The following is a 22,855-nucleotide window of genomic DNA, read 5'->3' on the forward strand; positions in this document are numbered from 1 at the left end:
AAAGAAAAACCAATACACCTGGAAACTAAAATACTGCCCATTTCTGTACATAGACAAATATCAAAAGATCCCAGGGCCCTCTCTTGCGGACAAGTATCTGTCTCAATGGAAGGGACAAAAAGGTCATGGTTTCAGAGAAGAATGTGGCAATTCATTTCAGCAGGGAAACTCCTCAGGAGTGTCAGCTTGATAGCATTTTTAGATTAACCTCTTTTATACTTAATTGAATCCAGTTGTGCTAATTTGTAATGTGTAAACTACATTTACAATTTAGTTTGGACTTACTCATATACTCAAAAATATTCTTGCTAATCCCTGCTTCATATCATCCACTAATCTGCGTAGCACACATAACAGGTAATGCTTCAAGCTGTAAATAGAAGTGGAGTGTTGTGCTTAGAAAGGATGTATGTAGTGTGCCACTCTTCTTCCACGCTTTCCTCCCAGTCATGAATATAGTTGGTGTCTGCATTAAATGTTAAAAAAATTTTAAAAAAAGGAAGGAAGAAAGGAAGGAAGGAAGGGAAGGAGAGAGGGAGAGAGGGAGGGAGGGAAATCACATCTTTAAAAAAAAATCCATTTTGTCTATATTACAGCTGCTTGAGTCACAGGAAAGTGGATAGTCTCACTAAAACTGAATTACCTACCGATAAAGAGACAGTTTAGATCCACTGCTTCCTTTTGTTACATCAGACTTATTTCACTTTCAAAGGAAATAAATTGAATTAAAGCTCACTTACTCAACCTGGAGCCAGTTAAGCAGAGTGAGCAAAAGTGCTGCAGGGTCGGCCCTGCACTTAGGGCAAATTTTGGGTCTTTCTGCCACAGCTGCCTGCAACTTCTCAGTGCATTTTCCCCGCACCTTTCTGCTTCCTTTGTGGTATGTTTACGAACCGCTGTGATTTCTATGTGCTTTAACAATACGTCCTGATGATGTTTTTTGTTTGTTTGTTTCATTTGTTTGTTTTTTTTGGGGGGGGGGGTTGGATTTGTTTGTCTGTTTGTTGTCGCTGTTTCACCCAGAGGTATTCCCTCCTCATCCTCAGCGGGTTGCCCACACCCGGGTGCTGAGCGGGCCGGAGGAGAAGACAGCGCGGCTGCTTTTCGATACAGCCCCGCCGCGAGCAACCCTTTTTATTATTTTCATCATTATTATTATTATTACTATTCCTCACACGATGGGGGCGGCGACAGGCGGCAGCCCCGCTGCTGCCAGCAGGCGGCGGCCGAGCGGCGCCGGGCCCCGCCGCCTCCCTGCGGGCCGAGGCCTGGCGGCCGTGGCGGGCCGGGCGCCGAGCGGGGCCGGCCTGGCTGCCCCCCGCTGCCCGGAGGCAAGGTGCGTGTCGGCCCCGGGGCTCACCGGAGGCACCGGGACGGGACGGGCTGCGGCTGAGGCTGCCGCGGGGCAGGCCGCCGGTGGGCTGGTGGCGGCCGCCATCGTGATGGAGGAACCATCGGCAGAGGGCGGTGGAGGCGCAGGAGCGGCCGGAGGGGGCGATCGGGGGTGGTCGGCGGCAGGTGGGCTTTAGTTAGAGTAACAAAGTTAGTGTAAAAAAAAAAAAAAAAAAACTTTATAATGGCGTGCCGTCTCGGCAAGGTTGAAGGTCAAGGTCTTCCTGTATTGGCATGCCTCCTCTGGAAGGCTGGGGGGGGTTAAAGCCTTGCGGGGAGCTCAGCAGCCACGCTTCGTGGCTTCCCAACTCGCTGTGGCACCCTGTTTTGTTGTTCGCCACTTCGCTGGTGAGTATCAAACCGAAAAGAACAGAGACTGCCAGCACCTGCGCTTTCTTTGGTGGCCATAGCTGGTTTTGGAACAGGAGCTGCAGGAACGGGCCGTTCTAGGCTGCCGCTCTCTCGGGCCCTCAGCCTGTGTTCTCACGTTTGCATCCTCTTGCTTTTCTGCCTTTTCATAAGCTGCTTCTTTGTCACACTGAAAGGAGGAATAATCAGAGAGAAGGAGTCAGCAGTATAGGCAAAGCTTCTTTAAGACAAGCAGCTAAGAAATGTTTAGGACAGGACTGAGTTCCAGTTTAGACAATTTTTTTTTTTCATGTTGCTGATGTGTTAAGTTACCTTGCAGTTACAGTTACATGTAACATGTAACTTACATGTTACAGTTACCTTGCAGAAAGAGGTTTGATTTCTCCGGGGAGGCCAGATCAATTGGGTACCCCACATTTGGGTTACAGAATGAAGTACACTATCAATGTACACTGTATGCAGACAAATGCCTGGAAAGCAAAGAGGATGTAATCTTGTCTGAAAACATTGACAATAATGTGTGTAAAGCATTCAGAAACACATAGCACAAGTGCATTGGTGACTTGAAGCTAAGACTATTTAAGAGTATGTAGCATCGTTAAAAGCACACAGTTGGGGAAAAGTCAGCTATACCTACCTTTCAATGATTGATGCTAACCTAAGGTTTTTACAGGTAGTTATCTCATCCGAATAATGGCTAGATTTAGTTTCACATTTTATTTTTGCAGCACGCCAGAATTTATTAGGTGATGGAAATTGTGTTAACAGGCAATGAATCCCTTTTGGCTTTGTGAAACGCACTCTGGGCCAAGTTTAGATTTACAAGCATCATTTGTTAAATCATTGTGTACAGTCGTACTATAGGGGAGGCAGGGCTTTCCAGTTTACAAGCATCCTTTCTTTTTACATTTACGTGTTAATTCTGTCTCTCAAATAAGTCTTTATAATTACTTAGAGGTAGGCTAAGGAGGAGCCTAGAATAATGATGTTCAGAGATTTTATGTTTGCTTTCAGCAGGTTAGTCCTTGTGACAACAGACACGTATGATGCAAATGTGAACAGGATGTGAACGCCGCTGGGCACCTCTGTGATGCTTCTTTTTGTCAGCCGTGAAAGTAGCATGCAAATGATCCGTGGGGCTGGAGCTCTGCCTTCCAGCTCTGTGCAGGCCGGTGTTGGGAACCCACTGGTTCATGTGATGCTGCTCGGATAAATGGAGCTGCTGCAGTAGGTTTGCCTGATGAATACTGGGATATTCCCTTTCATCAGCTCCTGATCAATAGCAGTTATGCTTAACCCTTCACAATACTAGAAACCTTCAGGGTTCCTGCAGCACCACAGCTCTTTGGTTTTATCCAAAACCTTTTTATTTAACCCAATAAAATTAGTAAAACTGATTTAAAAGCAAATATCTGCTGTAGAAGAACCTTAGTTGCAGTCCTGAGAAGCTCAAGTTGCTCTGTGCTAGCACCTTGCTTTAGCCCAGGTTAAATGCAGCTGTTCTGACTGCTCTCCTTCATAATGATGCTGTCTGGCAGCTGTGGGCTTCAGAGAAGCAGGGAAGCCAAGCTGTGTTTTCTGTGCTGTGGCAACACGATGCCCTCTGACGATATCTCACCCCCCTCAGGGCTAGATGTCTCAGACTGCTTTGTGCTGGCGGAAGTTACAATTTTTTTATTGTAACTGCCATGACAGTATGGTCTCTGTGTCATTCTCCAGAGGTGAATTAATTGACAGCCAGGGTTCTGTTTTCCTTAGGTTACTTATAAAAACATTCAGACAGATGCATGCAAACTCTGAAAATGACAGACTCTTGTTTCAGTAGTAGTACTGGTCAATGAGGATTTGCTCCTGAATTCTCAGGGTAGTGTTGCTTATGATTATTTGAAATTTCAGGGGGAGTAAAACACTGCACTAGTTTCTTTATTCTTGTGAAATCCTGAAGCTTAGGTATTGATACTGTTTCATCTGTTCCCCTTAGGTTGGTGTTTGGGCAGGAGCAGTCTCGTTGGGCTCAAATTTATCTGAGGATGGAGAGATCTAAAAATTGGGGATAAAGGAGGGAACCAGAGTCATTTTATACACATAGTGTATGTATGTGGGGGAATAAGATCCATGGAAGTCTAGGCATTACTCATTCTGCTGGTCACAGAACAATTTGAGGAGCATTTCCCTTGTTTTGAAGGAACAAAATTTGTCTTGCTAGGCTGGCAACTGAAGCATTCCTTTAAAAACTTGCCAGAATGCAAATGGTTTGTTTTGACGTTTTTATCTTGCACGTGAGCTGGCCAACATGCTGCACTTCATTATACCAAAAACGCATCCTCTCTGGGCAGCTATTTGCTGTGGACCTAAGCATTTCTAACTATGACCGAGGCTAGGCACTGTCATTCAGATTTGCATATTTTTTTTCCCAAAAATGCTCAAAGCTGATCTTTGTGTTTGTGTTTTTGCTGTGTAAAATCCTGGACAATTAGATTTCCAGCTGGCTAAGTGAAACACATGCACTGCCGTGCACCCTGAGGAATAGCAGCGTGTGCCATGCCGGTCACCTGCTGCTTTGCAGGGACAGCAGGCATGCTGCTCTGCCCCGGCAGCTGACTCTCAAACTGGTGCCAAGCGTGACGCCTGCAGCTGAAGAACCCTTTTTGGACCAAGGTAGACAGTAAACCCAAACACAGAAACCTGTTTGTTGCAGAATATTCCATTTTAAACAGCATTTTCAAGGTGGTCAGAAGAAAAAAAAAAATAAAAAAGTGAAAAAAAAAATTATATGTACATATTTCCTGAAATTTGGCCACCTCAGTTACAATTTTCAATGGATACTAAGTTTTCTTTGTATTTGTTCTGTTTAAACTTTTTCTGGAAATATGGTAGGGCACCCTTATCCACGTCCTGTGGAAAAATGGGTGGCCCTAAGGCAGGTGGAGCAGTGTCAAGTCGTGTGTTTGATTTTTGTCATGGGTGTTGCTTAGAAACATAGCTGCTAAGTAGCCTTAAGTTTAGATCCCACTGCAATGTTTTGTGTTCTGTAGTAGACATGCTGGTTAAACTGTTTCTCTTAAAACATATAATACTGCTGTCCTGGTTTCAGTTAGGACAGAGTTAATTTTCCTCCTAGTAGCTGGTAGGGTGCTATGTTTTGCCTTAGGATGAGAAGAGTGCTGATAACATGCTGATGTTTTAATTGTTGCGGCGCAGTGCTTGCACAAGCCAAGGACATTTCAGCTTCTCGCTCTGTCCTGCCAGCGGGCAGGCTGGGGGTGCAGCAGGAGCTGGGAGGGGACAGACCCAGGACAGCTGACCCAAACTGGCCAAAGGGGTATTCTGTACTGTATGGGGTCATGCTGAACAATATATAGGGGTGGCTAGTCAGGGGAGGAGGGCTGGACTGCTTGGGGTTAGGCTGGGCATCGATCAGCGGGTGGTGAGCAATTGCACTGTGCATCACTTGTTCCATACATATTAGTAGTAGTAGTACTATTATCATCATTATTGTTATTATTTTGCTGTCTTAATAAACTGTCCCTATCTCAACTCACAGGTTTCACTTCCCCCTCCCTCTCTGGGATGGGGGAGAGAAATGGGAAAAGGTGAGCGAATGGCTGTGTGGTGTTTAGCTGCCGGCCAGGTTAAACCATAACAACTGTATAATATTAGTACTGAGAAATCCAGTGAAAGCACTGGGCTCTTTGTTGCTGCACATCCTAAAACATGCTTATTAATTGCAACAGTCCTTTTCTTCTACAGTATACCTCACACTGAAGGAGCTCAAACGTATAATGTGTGCTCTCACATCATGTTTGTGATCAGTTGTAGTTAGTAAAACTTCAGGCAAGTTGTGCTTGGACAGAAATTAAACAGAAACCATTTGGCTTTATGTAAAAGCAACTTGATTGCCACAGTGTAGACTGAGTAACATCTCTGCCCGCTGTCTCAGTGCAGTCTCCCTTTTGCTTCTACTTTTTACCTCCGAGACCCAGAATGTCTTGTAAAGAGCACATTAAGATGCAACCTGGGAGGAAGCACTGTTGTTAGTAGTGTTACTTGGCACAGATGACGTCAAAACTCCAGTATGGTACCCTTCAACAAGACTACTTTTAATCAGCTTTCTTAAACTACCCCAAAGAAACCACAAACAAATCAACATCTTTCATAAATTAATTTGTTGTTGCATTATGGGCTCAGGGCAATGTGCATTTTTTTTTTAATGTTGCTGAGTTAAAATGTCTTGGCTACAGCTTTTCTTTTGCTGCAGGAAGCATTATTTTAATATTCCGATTAGGTAGAGATTAGTTGTTTGATGGAATAATTTTAAGTAGAATATGTCAAGCACTGTAGCAAGATTACAGAGGTTCAAAGCATTCACTTTGCATTTTGTTAATATCACGTAATTCTTACTGGCACATATCGAGTTGAAACACCGTAATGCATTTATGTCAGCATCGATGTTACAGAATTTAAAAGAGGCATTTCAGCAAGAAAATGTTTTTTAGATGGAGCTACAGTTCTGGAGCTACCCCAAGTTCTTTCTGGCCAATCACATCCTGACATATTTTTCTGACTAATATGTTGATACTGCGAACATAAAAAAGCTGTGAAAATGGTTTGATTGTGTACTTTAGAACTGCTCCACGTTAATTTTAAAATTATATTTCATAAGTTTTAACTTATCACAAAACAATTAAACGTTTTATTTTTGTCTTAGCAGGATTATGGTGCTGTGTTTTCTAAGCAGAACCATGCATCTAGCAAGATATTCATCCCGTCTACTGGGAAGACAACTGTGTTCAGCCAGTGCAAATAAGCCAGTGTTGACTTTGTTCACCAAGGTAAAAGTAGTTTACAACATAAAGCTAGGCAAGACTGCATATATATCAGTTTTGATATATGTGAATCCCAGATGAAGCAGCTTGGCTTTTTGTGTAGTATTGGGCATTCTGCTTTGGTGATGTCTTTAAACTCTAGGCTTTACAGCACACTCCTCTCACAAAAAAGTAGTTACAAGCAACAAATGGAGACTTCAAGACTGCTGAATGTAAGTGGCACTATGGTCCATTTTCTAGTGGAAAATTATTCTGTGACTACCAGTGTTTTATCCTGGAAATAGACATCAAAGATGAGTTTTTGTACCTAATCTGCTCTGGACAAGCATGAGCAGTCAAAGCAGGCTCTCCAAAGCACTCACGTTTAATTTCAGTGCAAACTGTGAGACTGAAAATATATCAAAGCAGTATTGATGGTGTATGAAGAAAAAGAAAATTCTGCTTCACTCCCTTTTGCTTTATTGGCTCTGTAAAGCTAACAGGAATAAAATGCAGAAAAAGCTTTGTCTGTGGCATGAGCAGTTATTCTTAAGCATATGTGATGAGCAGGAATGGTCATCTGTGAACTGTCAGCTTCCACAAATTGTGATTAAGGGCCTACATTGTCTGCAGAGATCTCCGCTTTTAGTCAGGATGGCACACTGCAGTCTGTGCTGCATTTGTATGGTTCACATAGCCGTTGAGGTCTCTGAGAGGAGAAAAGCTAAAAAATGCAAAGCACTGAGAATGTTGAAATCAGTATGGAGGTATTTGTTGATGAGGGATTTGATTAAAATGATTTCCTTCTCCTGCACCATGTTTGTTCATGCCATCCCTAGCCATAAAGGAATGTTTAAACTATGGAATGTAGGAATAGATTAAAAAAAAAAAAAAAGTACCAGTTGTTTCTTAATCATTGGAATACATTCTTTAAGATGTACTGTACTTTAAAGTTAAAAGTCTCTTCTCTACCTGCCTGATTCAGCATCAGTTCACTCACAGTCAGGATGTGATAAAGTAGGGAATAATGAGCTTAGCTTTGGGTTAATAATTGGAAAAAAGCTCTTCTGTATCATTTTGTGTCATAAAATTTTAAACTAGTAAAACTGTATGAAATCGAGTTTTCTGGGAGCAGAGTTGAAGTAGTTCTCTAACTGGCCGCTTTGGTTGAACGTGTTTTTAATGTAAAATGTTTTTTGTGTCTGATATTACTGGCAGATGCAAAGCAGAATACAGACTGCTTTAAATTTAGTCAGCACTCTTAGTTAATGCTACTTAACTACATTTTTCCTTCCTTTGTATTTTTAAGTATAAGGAGGTAAAGGCAGGAGAGAGTTATGGCTTCTGTGACCTCTTCAAACTGGTAGATACTAGCACTGCCAAATGGTTTCCTCCCTCACAGGCTGAGTTTATGCCAACACACATGTATTCATATAACAACTGCTACAGGATTAAGGAAAAAAGAACTTTTTTTTTTCTCTCAAGATTACTGTAAGTCAGATCAGTTCTGCTGTCTAGCTTTACTTGCAGCTTTATGAGTACTTATGCCAGCACAAAAGAAGCGCTGGCAGGAAGATGGGCCTGCTTCGTTCACCATCAGTGCCAGCTTAAAATGAGCACAAAACATCAGTCTAAGTATGCAGCATAAATGAGAATTATCTGCGGAAATAAAACTGTGTCTTCCACCATGTGTACATTCTAACAGATTTAGCTAACAGCCTAACATTGGTCACTTTAGTAAGGTATTTAGTATTGCTACCTCAGCAATAGGAGTCCTGCTTGCCACAGTAATGTACCTCTCAGATGGGAGATCTTCTGCGACAGCTTCATCCAGACAGCCCTTTTACAAAGATAAAGTCACAGCAGAGACCTACTTTAGGGCACTCTTGTACTGAAAATATGTTATAATATAAATGGACCTTTAAACAAATGTCACTGTTCACTGAAATAGTTTACAGTCTGATTTTAAACCAGCTCCAATCTTATTAGTGCCATGTAGTGGTAAAGGTTGTCAACAGGGCAAGAGTAAAAGCATATTCTTTGCTATGAGTCAGCTTAATTTTTTAAATACTTTTGTGTGACTGTTATAATGCTTTCCACAGAACTGTGTACATCCTACTCCCACTGTAAGGAGCCTGACACTTTGCAAAACAGGATTCAGGAGCGTTTGTCTCCATCACTGATACATACCTTTGAGTCTTTAGTATGTCAGTCTGTGCAAAAGCAGCAAGAACTAGCTCCTCATACAGGACTGTTGACCTTTAGTAGGTTGCATAGGTTTTCAGAGTATAAGGATTTGTCTGTATGAAAGACTGTTTAGATCAGATGTGGCTGGATAGCCGGGCCCAAAGAGTCGTGGTGAATGGAGCCAAGTCCAGTTGGAGGCCAGTCACTAGTGGCGTCCCCCAGGGCTCGGTGCTGGGGCCGGTCCTCTTTAATATCTTCATCGATGATCTGGACGAGGGCATCGAGTGCACCCTCAGTAAGTTCGCAGATGACACCAAGTTAGGTGCGTGTGTCGATCTGCTTGAGGGTAGGAAAGCTCTGCAGGAGGATCTGGATAGGCTGCACCGATGGGCTGAGGTCAACTGCATGAAGTTTAACAAGGCCAAGTGCCGGGTCCTGCACCTGGGGCGCAATAACCCCAAGCAGAGCTACAGGCTGGGAGAGGAATGGTTGGAAAGCTGCCAGGCAGAGAAGGACCTGGGAGTGATGGTGGACAGTCGGCTGAATATGAGCCAGCAGTGTGCTCAGGTGGCCAAGAAGGCCAACGGCATCCTGGCTTGTATTAGGAACAGCGTGACCAGCAGGGCTAGGGAGGTGATCGTCCCCCTGTACTCAGCTCTGGTGAGGCCGCACCTCGAGTACTGTGTTCAGTTTTGGGCCCCTCGCTACAAGAAGGACATCGAGGTGCTTGAGCGGGTGCAGAGAAGGGCGACGAAGCTGGTGAGGGGCCTGGAGAACAAGTCCTACGAGGAGCGGCTGAGGGAGCTGGGCTTGTTCAGCCTGGAGAAGAGGAGGCTCAGGGGTGACCTTATCGCTCTTTACAGATACCTTAAAGGAGGCTGTAGAGAGGTGGGGGTTGGCCTGTTCTCCCACGTGCCTGGTGACAGGACGAGGGGGAATGGGCTTAAGTTGAGCCAGGGGAGTTTTAGGCTAGATGTTAGGAAGAACTTCTTTACAGAAAGGGTTGTGAGGCATTGGAACAGGCTGCCCAGGGAAGTGGTGGAGTCACCATCCCTGGAAGTCTTCAAAAGACGCTTAGATGTAGAGCTTAGGGATATGGTTTAGTGGAGGGCTGTTAGCGTTAGGTTGGAGGTTGGACTCGATGACCTTGAGGTCTCTTCCAACCTAGAAAATTCTGTGTGATTCTGTGTGAATTAAAAGTAGAGTATTTAATCCAAATTAATTCACACACAGGAAATAGTTATTTCTTATTTCAGATTAACTCTGTGTGTAAAGAAGGTTTTAAGTTGAAGGGAGAGAAGTAAATACTTTCTAGCTGTGAGTGGTATTTCATGGCAGAGGGATGGAGCCACCGTATTTGCTGCTGTCTACTTTGTTACGTGAGTTATAGGCCAAATGCTGCTACTACTGAATGCTGAAGCAACATGCCTTCATGTTTATCAGATATGCATTGCTCTAACAATCATGATGCATGATCAGCAAAAGACAGCTGTATAACTGTAGTGGAAGACTAGGAAATTTTCAAAAAGGAGAGGTTTTCTTGGAAAATCTGACCCCGTCACAGGTCGAAGCTGTGTTCCATTTCACCTTGATGGAGGTTCACTATCCTCCCAGCTGTGCAGGTTGGAAGGAAGCAATTGTACTTAATTCCTATGAGGCAAACTCAGCCATATTATTTTAACTTTTTTTTTTTTTTTTTTTTTTTTTTTTTTTTTTTTTTTTTTTCTGTTTGAACTGCCCCCAGTGACTTGATCTGAAGTAGACTAGGAGTTGGTCATGTTGACTCCCTCATTCCCCTTCTGACAAGAGCAGTACCAGCAGTTGTTTCCAGCTGGAGATGGCAACACTTTCAATACCCATTACAGCTGAAATATACTAAGGGGGGGGGGGGGAGGGGGGAATAGATACAACACCTAAACTGTGCCCTTTGCTTTTAGAATAGCAGTTGAAAACTGTTAGTTTGTACCATGAGAAAAATAACAGCAAATGTATAAATTTTGTGAGGGAAGCAAGATTAGTTTTTCATTTCATCCATTCTGCAACAGTAAAGATTTAGAAGCAATAAGATGTAGGAAAGAAATGGGAGAGGGAACCCACATTTACAGTAATGACCACTCCTGTCTGTTATGTCACTTGACGCTATAAATGATCTGTGTGTTTTACTGCATGCTTTAAATGGTCTGAATGTTTTCCTTTAGAAACCTTGCCCTCTATGTGATGAAGCAAAAGAAGTGCTCGAGCCATATAAGAGAAGGGTAACGTATTGTAATACTGTACAGTTTATATAGAGAAAGAATAGCTGATCAGGATTCTTTATTTGGGAAAGAAAATTGCTTGGATTTATTTGCATCCAGTATTCTTTCATGGGTGACCTCTTCAAGACAATATCAGCACTGATTTCCATAAAACTCATTATCCAAAAACATTTTGCAACAAAGTTACTCTAATATCTATTGGCAAACTAAACCAACATACACTTAATTGCAAAAGTTTTTAGAACCACTGTGTTTATAGATACTATTTTTCTTGCTGGTAGAGGAGTTTGCAACTCTTATGAGGCAAGAAATGATATAATTTGGGAAGGATACTGGTATTGATGCAGAGATTCAAATATTTGAACTATATTTGGTACAGTTTTTGCTGTTCTTCAACCAAGTTTTGATGTCTTTCTTGAAAGAAGAAATTGTTAGTAGCAACATTAAAGAGGTGTTGCACTCTGCAGCTTAACATGAAGCTATTGTGTTTCCAGCTACATATTTGTTGTAGCTGATGCTCAAAGGAAAGTGGTTCTGCACAGGGATTCAAAAATACCTTGCTGGACTAAAGCAAGAGTTGTTTGCAGATACCCAGCCAAAGACAGTGGCTGCTTACTTTTTGTACCCACATAATGAGCAATTATCTGCGACTTGGAAGAATAAATCCAAAAGCACAATGAAAACATTGCATTTCTGAGAAAAAAACTTGATTAAAAGACAATCAGATATTGTTTTTCAGTGTTTAGTATGTACTAACATATTTCTTTTCTGTCACAGTTTATTTTGCAGGAAGTGGATATTACCCTTCCAGAGAACTCTGCATGGTATGATAAGTACAAATATGACATACCCGTTTTCCATTTAAATGGAAAGTTCCTAATGAAGCATCGAGTAGACATTCAAAAGTTTGAGGACCAGCTTTCAAAGCTGGAGCTGCATAATGACGGAAACCATTGAAGAAAATGCAGCTGTTCTCATGTGATTCTGAAAGGACTGTGCAAAATAAATGGCATGAAAAAAAACAGTGTTCATTATCTGGCCTTACTTTTATTAGAACTTACAGTACCCCTGTCCTAAAAAAATAGAGTGACTTATATTTTATTTTGTATTAGTCAACCATACACATAGCCCCACAAGCAGCCTTTGCTGTGCCTACTGCATCTATTGTTATCCTGGACTGGCTTTTCATTGACAAAATAAATGTTGCTCCCTAGCAGCAGATAAAATGAAATATGCATTGAGATTGTTAGTACATGCAAGTTGCAAGTCTTTAAGAGGCATGAAGAAATTGAGGAGTGTATCCTAAATGCTGATTTTGAAATGGGGAAGAGGGCTGTAAATGTACTGTAAATGAAAAGGACACTTAATTAAGGACAGCACACTCTCAGTGAAACAGTCATACCTCTAGAACAATCAGCACAATTTGATATAGCTGTTACTAATATGTGAACACCAAGTGGATTTTTTTTCTTCTCATGGGATGAATGTGTTGCACTTAAGGCTATCGTATCTACTACAGCAAGCTTTTGTCTTAGTATTTGAACTACTCCCAGTCACTTCCGAGAAAGAAATAATAATAATAAAAAAAAGTGTAATAGAGCCAAAAGAAGAAAATCTGTAATGGAAACAACATTTATTAACTCCCAACCAATTTCTACTAGTGCCAGCTATTTCAGACTATAAAATGGAAGCAAGAAACCCAGAGAGTTTCTTCAACATTTTCCAAGCAATCCACACAAAAACAACACAAAGGCAATGGGAATTCTCCCTTACATTCCAATTACATTCTAAAACAAAACCCATGCTAATACACTATCTTCTGCTCTGCTTAGGGATGCTTGTGGCATAATTCTCCATCATTACAAACCCAGTGAGCAGAGAAAACTTGTTTCTCTAATTGTGTTATGGGAACAGTGGTTGGGCCTCTGGGCTAGAGTTCTGTGGTAATTCAGTCCAGTCTTTATGTTTTCTGACAGAAAGGAATCACATTTAGTTACACTCTGCAACACAACTGCAAATCCATTTATCATTTGGCAACAACATTCTTTTTATGGAGGGGTTCTGTTAGTGCATTATTGGTGATGAAAAAATGTGTTGTGGACATACAGAATGCCTAAGTTAAATTTCAGGAGCAGAAGAAAGGCAAATTAAGAAGTCAACTGTTCTAAGCTGAATAGTCTGTAATATACACCGAAGAAAGGTCTACTTCAGCTCTACTTAATAGAACCTCCTAAACAGAAGCTAATCCACACCTGCTGCATTTCTATTCTTTCTGTCATTGTAATATTCATTCTTCTCTACTTATTAAGAATTTAAACAATTTTAATAGATGTGGTCTTCACAGGGAGAAAAATCCAGACACAAAACCTGGTTAGGACAGCAGATTGAAATTCACTGGGATTCACTACAGGCTTAAGCTTTTAGGGTATGGTTCAATAAGAAATGAGCTAATCTTCTATTGTAAAAGTAGTCACATGGTCCCATCCGGCATCTTCAGCCAATGAGGATGAATTTTGCAAGATCAAATTTTGCGGGAGGGGCAGAAATTAAAACTTTCTTCCAGTTCAGCAGCTTGAATCTACTTTGCAAGGGGTCTGAAAATGTCTGAGTGTTGCCAGAACAGAGATCTGTGCCCTTCATAGAGCATAGTTCAGGAACATCATCTAACCACACCCTGAGATTTGCTTCAGAGGACTTCAGAAAACTTCATTTCATAGTAATTCCTTCTCAAGAAGACTGCGGAAAGAGAAAAGCATCAGTCCTGTGGTGGATTTACTAGATTTGCAAGAACTCAAAAGCCAGCTTAGAAGTTTAAGCATCTCATTAAACCTGTTTCAACTTTTTATCAGCAACTCTGATTAAATGTTTGGTCCGAAACTGAAATTATAGCCAATTGTTCCTTTATGTAACCATTTTATACTTTCTGTAACCTTACTTTACCTCTAGATCCTGTTCTTTTACCCTGGTGTCATCGTTTACATTGAAGATGAATAGTGAGTTGTGGAGACTTAAAAAACAAGCTGAAACTTCTCAGGAGTAAGTGACTGAACTCCAGTAACACAACAAAGTATTAAATGTAATGCTTTCACCAACAGGAGAGAAAAAAACATGTACTTTATGCAGTATATAATGCTGCAGTTAAATTTCTAAGTTAACCACAAGTTACTGTTAAATAATGTGTGTGAATTTTCTCTGTATCAGCAAGCAAATGCCATTTTCTTTCTTTCTATAATCTGAGATGGTTTCAGAGGGCTCTGGTTCTTCCTTGCTGAGATTTTGTAATAAAATGACCAGCATATAGTGCTTTTCAGGCATACATCAAGCACTCTTCTAAAATACACCATTATTATCTCAAAGATAAAGAGAACAGAGGTCATGTGGACTTGCCCTATTTCCTAATATACATCACTGACAGTGGCTGGAATAGCCATCATAGAGCAATTTTCCTTTATTTTTAATGTGGTCTGCTTTGGGGAAAAAAAAAAAAAAAAAAAGGAGGTCAAAAGCAAACTTCTTAATCATATAGTAGGTGATGAATCTTTTGTTCCTTATTCATTTGGACTGTGGAGGTTTTCTTCTGTAGTCACTGTCAGATATTTTTTTTCCTCTTTATTTTGTAACATGAATGATAACAGGATTTCTATAATAGCTTTTGTTCATGGCATAGACTTTATCAGTGAGATAGAAGTTTTCTATTTTGGCTGTAGGTGCTGTGTATAATGTAGAGACAAGGGGTGACTGCCTCTTGCAACTCTTCTTTCTGTTTAAAATCAAACACAACCACGTATTGTGTGTGCCTCATCAATTTTCTTTTTCAATACAAGTCTGTGAGAAAGGTCATTGTAGACCTATGTACAAGCAACAGGCCCAGACATCCGGGTGGATGTTCTGTGGTGTGGAAAGATCGCTTCCAACCATGGGTCTTAAAATCTCATCATAGCCTTCCAAAGTCAAAACAAGGATATAACTCCCAAATGTTCCAGCAGTATCTGAGAAGACACTGCTATTCTGCTGTTTCAAGGGAGCGATATCCCTCTTCTCATCAGTTTGGGCATAAAGACAGGAATTGGGAACATATGAATATAAAGCACTGGTAGCACACCTCAGACAAGGAGCTGAGCTATAGTCATTGCCAGGTAAAAGCCCTGAAGGACAAGCAGATAAACAAGAGTCTGGTAGTAAGTTTTAGACCACAGGTTCTACTGCAGGATTCTGATTGCAAATTTAGGTTGTGTCAAGGTTGCAGATGTTACTCCCTCCTCTGTTGTCTTCACTATTCTCCCTAAGTGGGAGAACCTCACTAGGATCAGAGTTTTGCCTCAAATGGTTAACTATTTCCCACTTCCTTTGGCATGCAAGGAGACTGACTAAGTGCTTGTGTGACTTTGCATGACTAGTGGGTCTGTCACTTCCATCTTCCAAATACAAGAAAGTACAAATCATATGTAAACTTGTTTTCCTCTGTTTCATATATAATAAAAGCAGTAGGCTCCCAGCACATGCGTCTCTCTTAGTCAAATGTGTTGAAATGTAACTTCAAAATGAGAAGGCATATGCCCCTGCTGAATATGTGTTTATGGAGGCATATGCAACTTTGTGAAAACTAGTAATTCACTCTTTTGACAGTGAACATTGGCAGGAATGCAAAGCTCCATAATGTACTAGCCCTGCAATGTAAAAAGAGATGAACTTACTTCCCGTTTCTGGCCAATTTGAAAGTACATACACAATGTCCCATCTTCCTCCAGTAACTATAAATAACAAATACCCACCAGGCTCACTTGTTTTATGTTCTACTGACTCTTTATTTGTGTCTTCAAATTACACATGGCCCATAGAAGGGATTGTCTCATTTCTCTAAGTAAAGCAGTTCTAGGACAGTGTCGTCCCACATACGTGATACACAATCCCGGCTTTCCCTCCTGTCTGCTCAAAGAAAACTTTCAATAAAGTATCATTCTAGTCTATATTGTGTTTCTCACACTGCTATTAGCGTCTAACTCCCAAGTCATTAAGTTCTGTGTATGCAAGACTGAAATCTAGTCATGGCAATCTGTATTAATTACAAGTGCAGCAATGTGCAGAAGCAAACAGGTACATGTGCACGTGTTGGCAAGATAGTGTTAGCTCCTTTTTTTTGTTCAGTGAGAGCATAAGTTTCTAGTGAGTTTTGCCCTATACTGTATCATCTGCTTTTATATCATCTTGCTGGCAAGATGGTTCTGTCCTATTCTTGAGAAGTTATTGGACCTTGAATATCCAAACCTGAGTTGCTTCTGGGCAAGACTGGAGCTGTGAGATACACCTGAACAAGAAATATTCAGCAGTTAGGGAACAGTAATCCAGCTGGATACTGACTTGTGCCTCCTTGGCAAAAAGCATGGTAAGGAAAACAAAACCGTCCTCTGATCCCCACTTCTCATAGCATTTCAAATCATATTCTTGTTCCTCGTCTTTATCTTCAGGTGTTACATGGCACATGCCCAAGATATCTCAAAAGGTAAATTGAGTTTTTTGAGGAGGCAAATAGTCTCAGGTGTCTGTTTTGCCTATGGAATGAACTGCAGAAACTGAGGGTGCTCCACATTTTTCCTTTCTAGAGTATATACAATTGATCAAAACTACACAGAATATAAAATAAAACACTTCCAATTAAATACAAACCTTACTGAAATGAGACACAGCTACATTCAATTATAGGGAGAAGATGCCAGAACAACATATGATATGCATTACTGGAAAGCACCTACATTTTATGGTGATGCATGTGTCTGGAACCGTCAGCTTTAGTTCTGGGACTTACATCATACCACATGTTTTTAGCTTGTCACTTAAGTGATAATCCCATTAAGAAATGAGATTTAGAGCATATAATCACGTATCAACCCAGTTCTTTTCCTTCTATTCTCCCTTTCCTCTCTGTCTCTTTTCAGGAATGTTTAGCCCATGGACCAGTTTGATAAAGTGATCCAACAGAATTTTATTCAACTATTACATTACATTCCTACAAGTTTCCTGAAGATCTGCTTTCTGGAAGGTGACAGTAATCTCTACATCAATGCCCCCCAGTGGGGGAAAATCATTCTGACCTCTACACTGACCGTGAAATTTGACATCTCTTATCCAGAAAGCATATCATAGCAAATAGGCCATGGAACTGTACTGCTGTGGTGGAAGGAGGTTTGTGGGACAGAGGACACCAACCTGCTGGTAACCAGCTTCATTAAGTAGTTCTGTTTTTCACGTATCAACCTGTTTAGTTGGAAACAAGTGCTTGAAGAGAACCACTGTAAAATTCAGAGGCTCAAAAATGTGAGCAGGGACCACATTTATACACATAGATTTAATGGGTCTATAGATTTAAGCTTCTACCCTAGGAGGTGAGGCATCCATTTCAACAGTGGCTCCGCTGTGACTCATCACATCTGTCCGCAAGACTGGGTACTCAGTGATTTTATTAATGTTCACACTCCAGTGAACATCTACAGTTCTGCTTCATTTAATTCACCTGCGTTCCACCAAGGCTGAATGACTCCAAAACCACTGTCAGGTCCTATCCTCTTATTTCAATATACAAATAGCACCTGTATGCAGCTTACATTTCCACCTGGAAGAACACCTGTGTCATTGGAGGGGAACACACAGCCGGGTGCAAAGACGGATGGTTTTTGTTTGGTTGGTTGTGTGTTTGTTAAGGGTTGGATTGTTTGTTTGTTTGTTTGCTTTCTGCCACTGAGTGAAAGGCAGATCAGGCTTCTAGAAAAATTTAAGTATATCCTGGTGTTTTAATTCACAATTGTATGCAGCCCAGAAAGCCAACCGTATCCTAGGCTGTATCAAAAGCAGAGTAGCCAGCAGGGTGAGGGAGGTGATTCTCCCCCTCTGCTCTGCTCTTATAAGACCCCACCTGTGAGAGCATTGCATTCAGCTCTGAGGCCCCCAGCACAGAAGGGACATGGATGTATTAGCATGAGTCCAGAGGAGGGCCACAAGGATGATCAGAGGGCTGGAGCACTTCTCCTATGAAGACTGACTGAGGGAGCTGGGGTTCAGCCTGGAGAAAAAAAGGCTCTGGAGAGACCTTACAGTGGCCTTCCAGTACCTAAAAGAGATGACAAGAAAGCTGGGGAGGAACTCTTTGCCAGGGGGCATAGGGATACGACAAGTGTAATGATTTTAAAATTATTTGGAAGGAATTCTTTACTCTGAGGGTGGTGAGGCACTGGCACAGATTGCCCAGAGAAGCTGTGGATGCCCCATCCCTGGAGGTGCTCAAGGCCAGGCTGGATGGGGCTTTGGGCAACCTGGTCTGGTCAGAGATGTCCCTGCCCATGGCAGGGGGGTTGGAATTAGACAGTCTGTAAGGTCTTTTCCAACCCAACCCATTCTGTGATTAAGAGAACACAATTATTACATCAGCACTGCAATGTTCGTTTGTTTTTAAAGGAAAGTTTACGAATGGAGGTCTATAATTTAAAAATAAATAAATAAATAAAGTTTTCGAACATGTAATTTTTTTTTCAGGTTTCTTTTAGGTTTTCAAGTTTGCTGTCTCAGAATTCATAATCATCATTTTAGATACAGCTTTAGATTTTTTTTTTTATTACTTGGGTGTTTTCCTTGACATCAACACCCACTTCACAGGCGTAGAGATGCAGCTGGCCTCAGAAAAAGCTGTAAGACCTGTAAGACCACTGAGAGCAGGGGTTTTGAGGTTTTAACTTTTTTGCAACGAGAAGCTGACCCAAGCCTGGGCCTGGCACCACTCCCTGTTGCACCAAGGTCCACAGCTGCACCAGTACCTCGGGGCTCCCCCTTGCTCCAGGGCAGGCTACAGCAGGGGCCATGCAAGGGCCTGGCTGCCGACAGGGTGCCCGTCGGTGAAGTAGTAGGAGTCAAGGTGGAGAGCAGCAGCTGGAGACATGGCCTGGCCACCTGAGCCCAGCTGCTGGGAAGTGAATGCTGGCCGCACCATTCAGACTGTGTCCCTTCAGGGGAAAAAAAAAAAAAGAAAAAAAAAAAAAAAAGAAAAAAAGAAAAAGAAAGAAAGACACACAGACCGTCAGAGTCTGTAACGAGCACTAGCTGTCCATGAGGTTCAGCCTCCTTCTGCCTTTATTTATTTATTTATTTTCTAAGTAGCCAGGGTTTGTGTGCTGCTTGTGGATATAAGGGCTTATGAAACTGCACAGTACCATCTGCAGTGTGTGGGGGAGTCTAGCTTTCCATGTCCACAGTTTCCTGAACTTCATTTTAACCCTCTGTTGCATTCATCTTTCAACGTGGGCTCTTAGCAATGTGTGCAGAAGGTATGAAGGGTGATCTATAATTCAGGCTGTACAGAGTGATCCAGCCACTTCAAAACCCTGAAACCAGCAAAAGCAGAGGACACCTATCTATTGGAAGTATCTTTAAGGGTGAGGGGAGGGGTTATCTGACAACCACTCTTGGGGTTGGGACTTGGTTTATTCCTGTGTTACAGATAGTCCAAGATGTGAGTTTTGTAGGGTTTAAAATGTCATTGACCTTTTAATAATTGGCAATGGCTTAGTCTGTTGCTGCCCCTTAGGCTGATGAAGTGACTGACCTGCAAGGTGTCCTTCTGTGTTGAAGGTACCTGGGGTGTGCGATGCCTGCTTTGAAACTGTCAGGTGGTGGGCTGCGTGCATGCAGTGGTTACAGGCTTACTCAGGTAATAACCTTGGTTTGGAACATCAGGATGAGCAAGCTGACAGATTTCTAAGCCTAAGAGGAACTTTTGTTTGTCTTCTGCCTTCATCTTCTGCTTAATTCAGGCCACAGGATTTCATGAATAAATTCTGTACCAAGCCCATAACTTTTGTGTGGTCTTCACTCACCATTAAGGACAGGCTCCATTCAAAGAAGGTGTTCAAGTGTTTTCAGAACTGCCTAGCAGATCACAGGCTTAAGCTCCAAATGGCCGTGTAATATCTACTACTTAAATTATCAGTAATTACAATGATAGCTATTTTGGGCTATCCAAATTTTGCATATACTCCTTACCAAAACACACAAGGGTAATTACAATTCTTGTGAAGCAGGTACCAGCAAAGCCTCCTCCTCCTCTTACCATGAAGGTGAAACATTGTCTGCTAATGATGTAGATGGGACTTCTTGAAGCGACTTTGGATTTTGCTGTTGGAAAGTTCTTTGCTCTCTCTGAGCAGTGGTGCACGAAGGATATCCTGGCTTCTTCTTGTTTCTTCTGCTTTCCTGAATTTGTCTGCTGTGGGTCACCTGCCTTGACCTGCCACTGCTTTCAGCAGCAATCAGAGAAAATACTTTGGGTCTGGTGTCTGGGTCTCCTCAGCCCCACACAGGGCTGGAAAAGTGGTACCTGGTGGAGTGCTGGTGGCCACTGGGGCTTCCCCTGTGATTCAGTTTGTCATATGGTTCTGCTTTTCCCTCTTGGATGAACCTTGCCATAGAGCATGCATCAAAGTAGCCAGGCTGTGTGAGCAGCTAATTTAGACTTTGGGAGCATTTCAACACGGCATATGGCAGTGAGAGTTGTGGTATGCAAGAGAGCTCCTTCAGTGATAGCACAGCTAACTGATGCAGGTAAGGTAGCACATTCTGTGTTGTAGCAGCAAATTTACTTGTAAAATTCCTCCTTCCACCACTGCTTAGGTGCAGATACTGAGATGCTGACCATGAAGTCCCTGCCCAAGATGAGTCTGTCTGCATTTGGATGGCTGGGTGGTAGAGGGAAATGCTCTTTTTGTTGCATCCTCTTTTGGCACTGCTGGAGTTGGATTACCTTCAGCTGTCTCATATGCAGGTGAAGATTAAGGAGGTAACAGGAGCTATATAACAAGGACCTCTAGCAGAGCCATGCCAAAAGTACTACAGCTAGTGTTACACTGCCCTAGGTAGGGGGCAGCCCCCTGCCTGTGTGACAAACAAGAGGAAAAAAAAAACATTGAAAATAAAGAGGAAGACAGAGAAGCTATTTTCAAACTTGTTCAGTTGTTCTTCCCCACAGCAGGAGACCAGAGTGGCATGTAAATGACATAGGACCTCACAGAGAGAAAAAGCCCATCCTGCTTTGCTGAACCTCTGGCTGCAGCACTGGCTACAGATGGGCAAGCTCAGGTACTGGCCATGCTTTTATCATGGTGACATGAATCTTCACACATGCTTATCTATCTTCGGTATTTACATGGCTCTGTGTATTTCTGATGCCAAAGCCAACTCTCATAACACTAGTTGTAATGTGTTGCATGACACTGCAAGGTAGAGCTGCACTGAAGAGCATCAGAAGGAAAAGCAGGAAAGAGGAAACACAGGGATGATGCTAATGAAACATGTTTTTTTTCTAAAAAGAAAATGGATACACTTGCTGCCCTCTCTCTTAAAACACCTTTCTGAATTTGTATAGAGTATTACTTCTTGCATCTCTGCAGTAGATATAAACTCTTTCAGAAGTGTGCATTGGAACTTCGTCTACATTTGAAAACACAGCTAGCAGCTGCATAGATTGCTCTTTGCAATTAGTTTTTCCCCAGGTCCCTTGATGCAAGCCTTAAAGGGGTTGTTTTTGCCAACCTTTTGAACAGATTTATCCTCAGACCATTATTGATTGAATGATATATTACCCTAAAGATGATTCCAGCTAACCAGAGCAAGCCCAGAAGAACCATTGTGGGCATGCTTTGTTTAAAATAGAACATAGATTATATGCTAAGGAAAAGTGTGTGAGAGCATTAGAAAGGTAGGCACAACAGATTTCCTCTGCAGAGGGGCTGTCTTCTTTTCCTTCTGAAAGCTGGCAGGAAGAAATACAGCTGCTGCTTACAGTCACCGTTTTAGGGGGAGGAAGAATATTAATGACACTGTGCAGGAAGGCTTGTCACAAAATCGAAGTGCTGAAAATCACCAAAGTGGCAATACAAAGTAGAACACTTATCAAGAAATTCAAGCTTCACCTATATGTCATCCTCGCTGTGTCAGTCCACTGAGTACAGCAGTTATTCCTCCCTTCCCTTATTATGATATAGCCCTTCCCACCATGCAGAGTATTGAATCTATCTTTCTTTGCATTACTGAACCTGCTTTTGCAAAAATGTAAAATAACAGGAAGGAAAAAGAGGTAGTGACTCTCACTTTGCTCCCAGTTAAGCTCCATGCAAGGCACTATAGACCTGAATTAATTCCAATTATATTTTCTGTCTTGAAGATATTGATGATATTTTAATTCCAGGTTGAGGCCTCTTCAGTTTTTGTTTTTTTGTTTTTTTGTGTTTTTTTTTTTTTGTTGGGTTTTGTGGGGAGGAGGTGGGAAGGAGAGAGGAAAGAGCTGTCTGTTTCTTCCTGAAGACTAGCATGTCTCTGCTTATCTGTCCTGTGCAAACTCTCCAAACAGGACTTCTTGTTTTATTAAAAATTCAGTTATCTTGACACTTGTTTCCATCCTGAAGTTAAGGTCTTTGGTACAAAGAAAATCTACCCATCCATCCATCCGTCCATCCGTCTGTCCGTCCGTCCGTCCATTCATCTATCCATCCATAAAAAACAAATCCATCTCAGCCCAACAGGCTCGTTGAAAACCCTTGCTCTCCTCTCACAAGCAGGATGCAGGGGGTTCAGAGCTTAGGTGCCCACAGATTGTTGGCTCCCAGAAACTATATGCTTAGATTCAGTTTAAAAAGACCCAAGACAAAATGCCTCATTTTTTTTTCCCAATACAAGGATGTGTCAAAAATATGTGGGATCCTGTGGGAGAATGTCATTTTAAAAACACTCTGTTTTTGACATGAAAATCATTTGTTCAAAATGGTTTTGCCAGGCCTTGCTTTCCCATTGAAAAAATCTCAAGAACAGCAT

At 41.9% G+C, this 22,855-nt stretch overlaps 1 protein-coding gene across 11 annotated transcripts; it reads left to right on the forward strand.

The window, feature by feature from the left end:
• Positions 1-289: 289 nt before the first annotated feature.
• Positions 290-12,234, forward strand: LOC311427176 (glutaredoxin-like protein C5orf63 homolog). Of its 11 annotated transcripts, none has more exons than XM_084504326.1 (4): positions 290-357; positions 6,473-6,593; positions 10,952-11,008; positions 11,786-12,234. In XM_084504326.1, exons 2-4 carry the CDS (start codon positions 6,477-6,479, stop codon positions 11,963-11,965), a joined length of 354 nt encoding a protein of 117 aa, XP_084360452.1. In that variant the 5' UTR covers positions 290-357; positions 6,473-6,476; the 3' UTR covers positions 11,966-12,234. The 11 variants fall into 11 exon arrangements, with proteins under 11 accessions (XP_084360452.1, XP_084360448.1, XP_084360447.1 ...); XM_084504322.1 differs by having other exon boundaries at positions 305-357; positions 6,470-6,593; XM_084504321.1 differs by lacking the exon at positions 290-357 and adding an exon at positions 759-880 and having other exon boundaries at positions 6,470-6,593.
• Positions 12,235-22,855: the final 10,621 nt, after the last annotated feature.

The sequence above is a fragment of the Aythya ferina genome, assembly GCF_964211825.1.
Source record: "Aythya ferina genome assembly, chromosome: Z".
Classification (NCBI taxonomy): domain Eukaryota; kingdom Metazoa; phylum Chordata; class Aves; order Anseriformes; family Anatidae; genus Aythya; species Aythya ferina.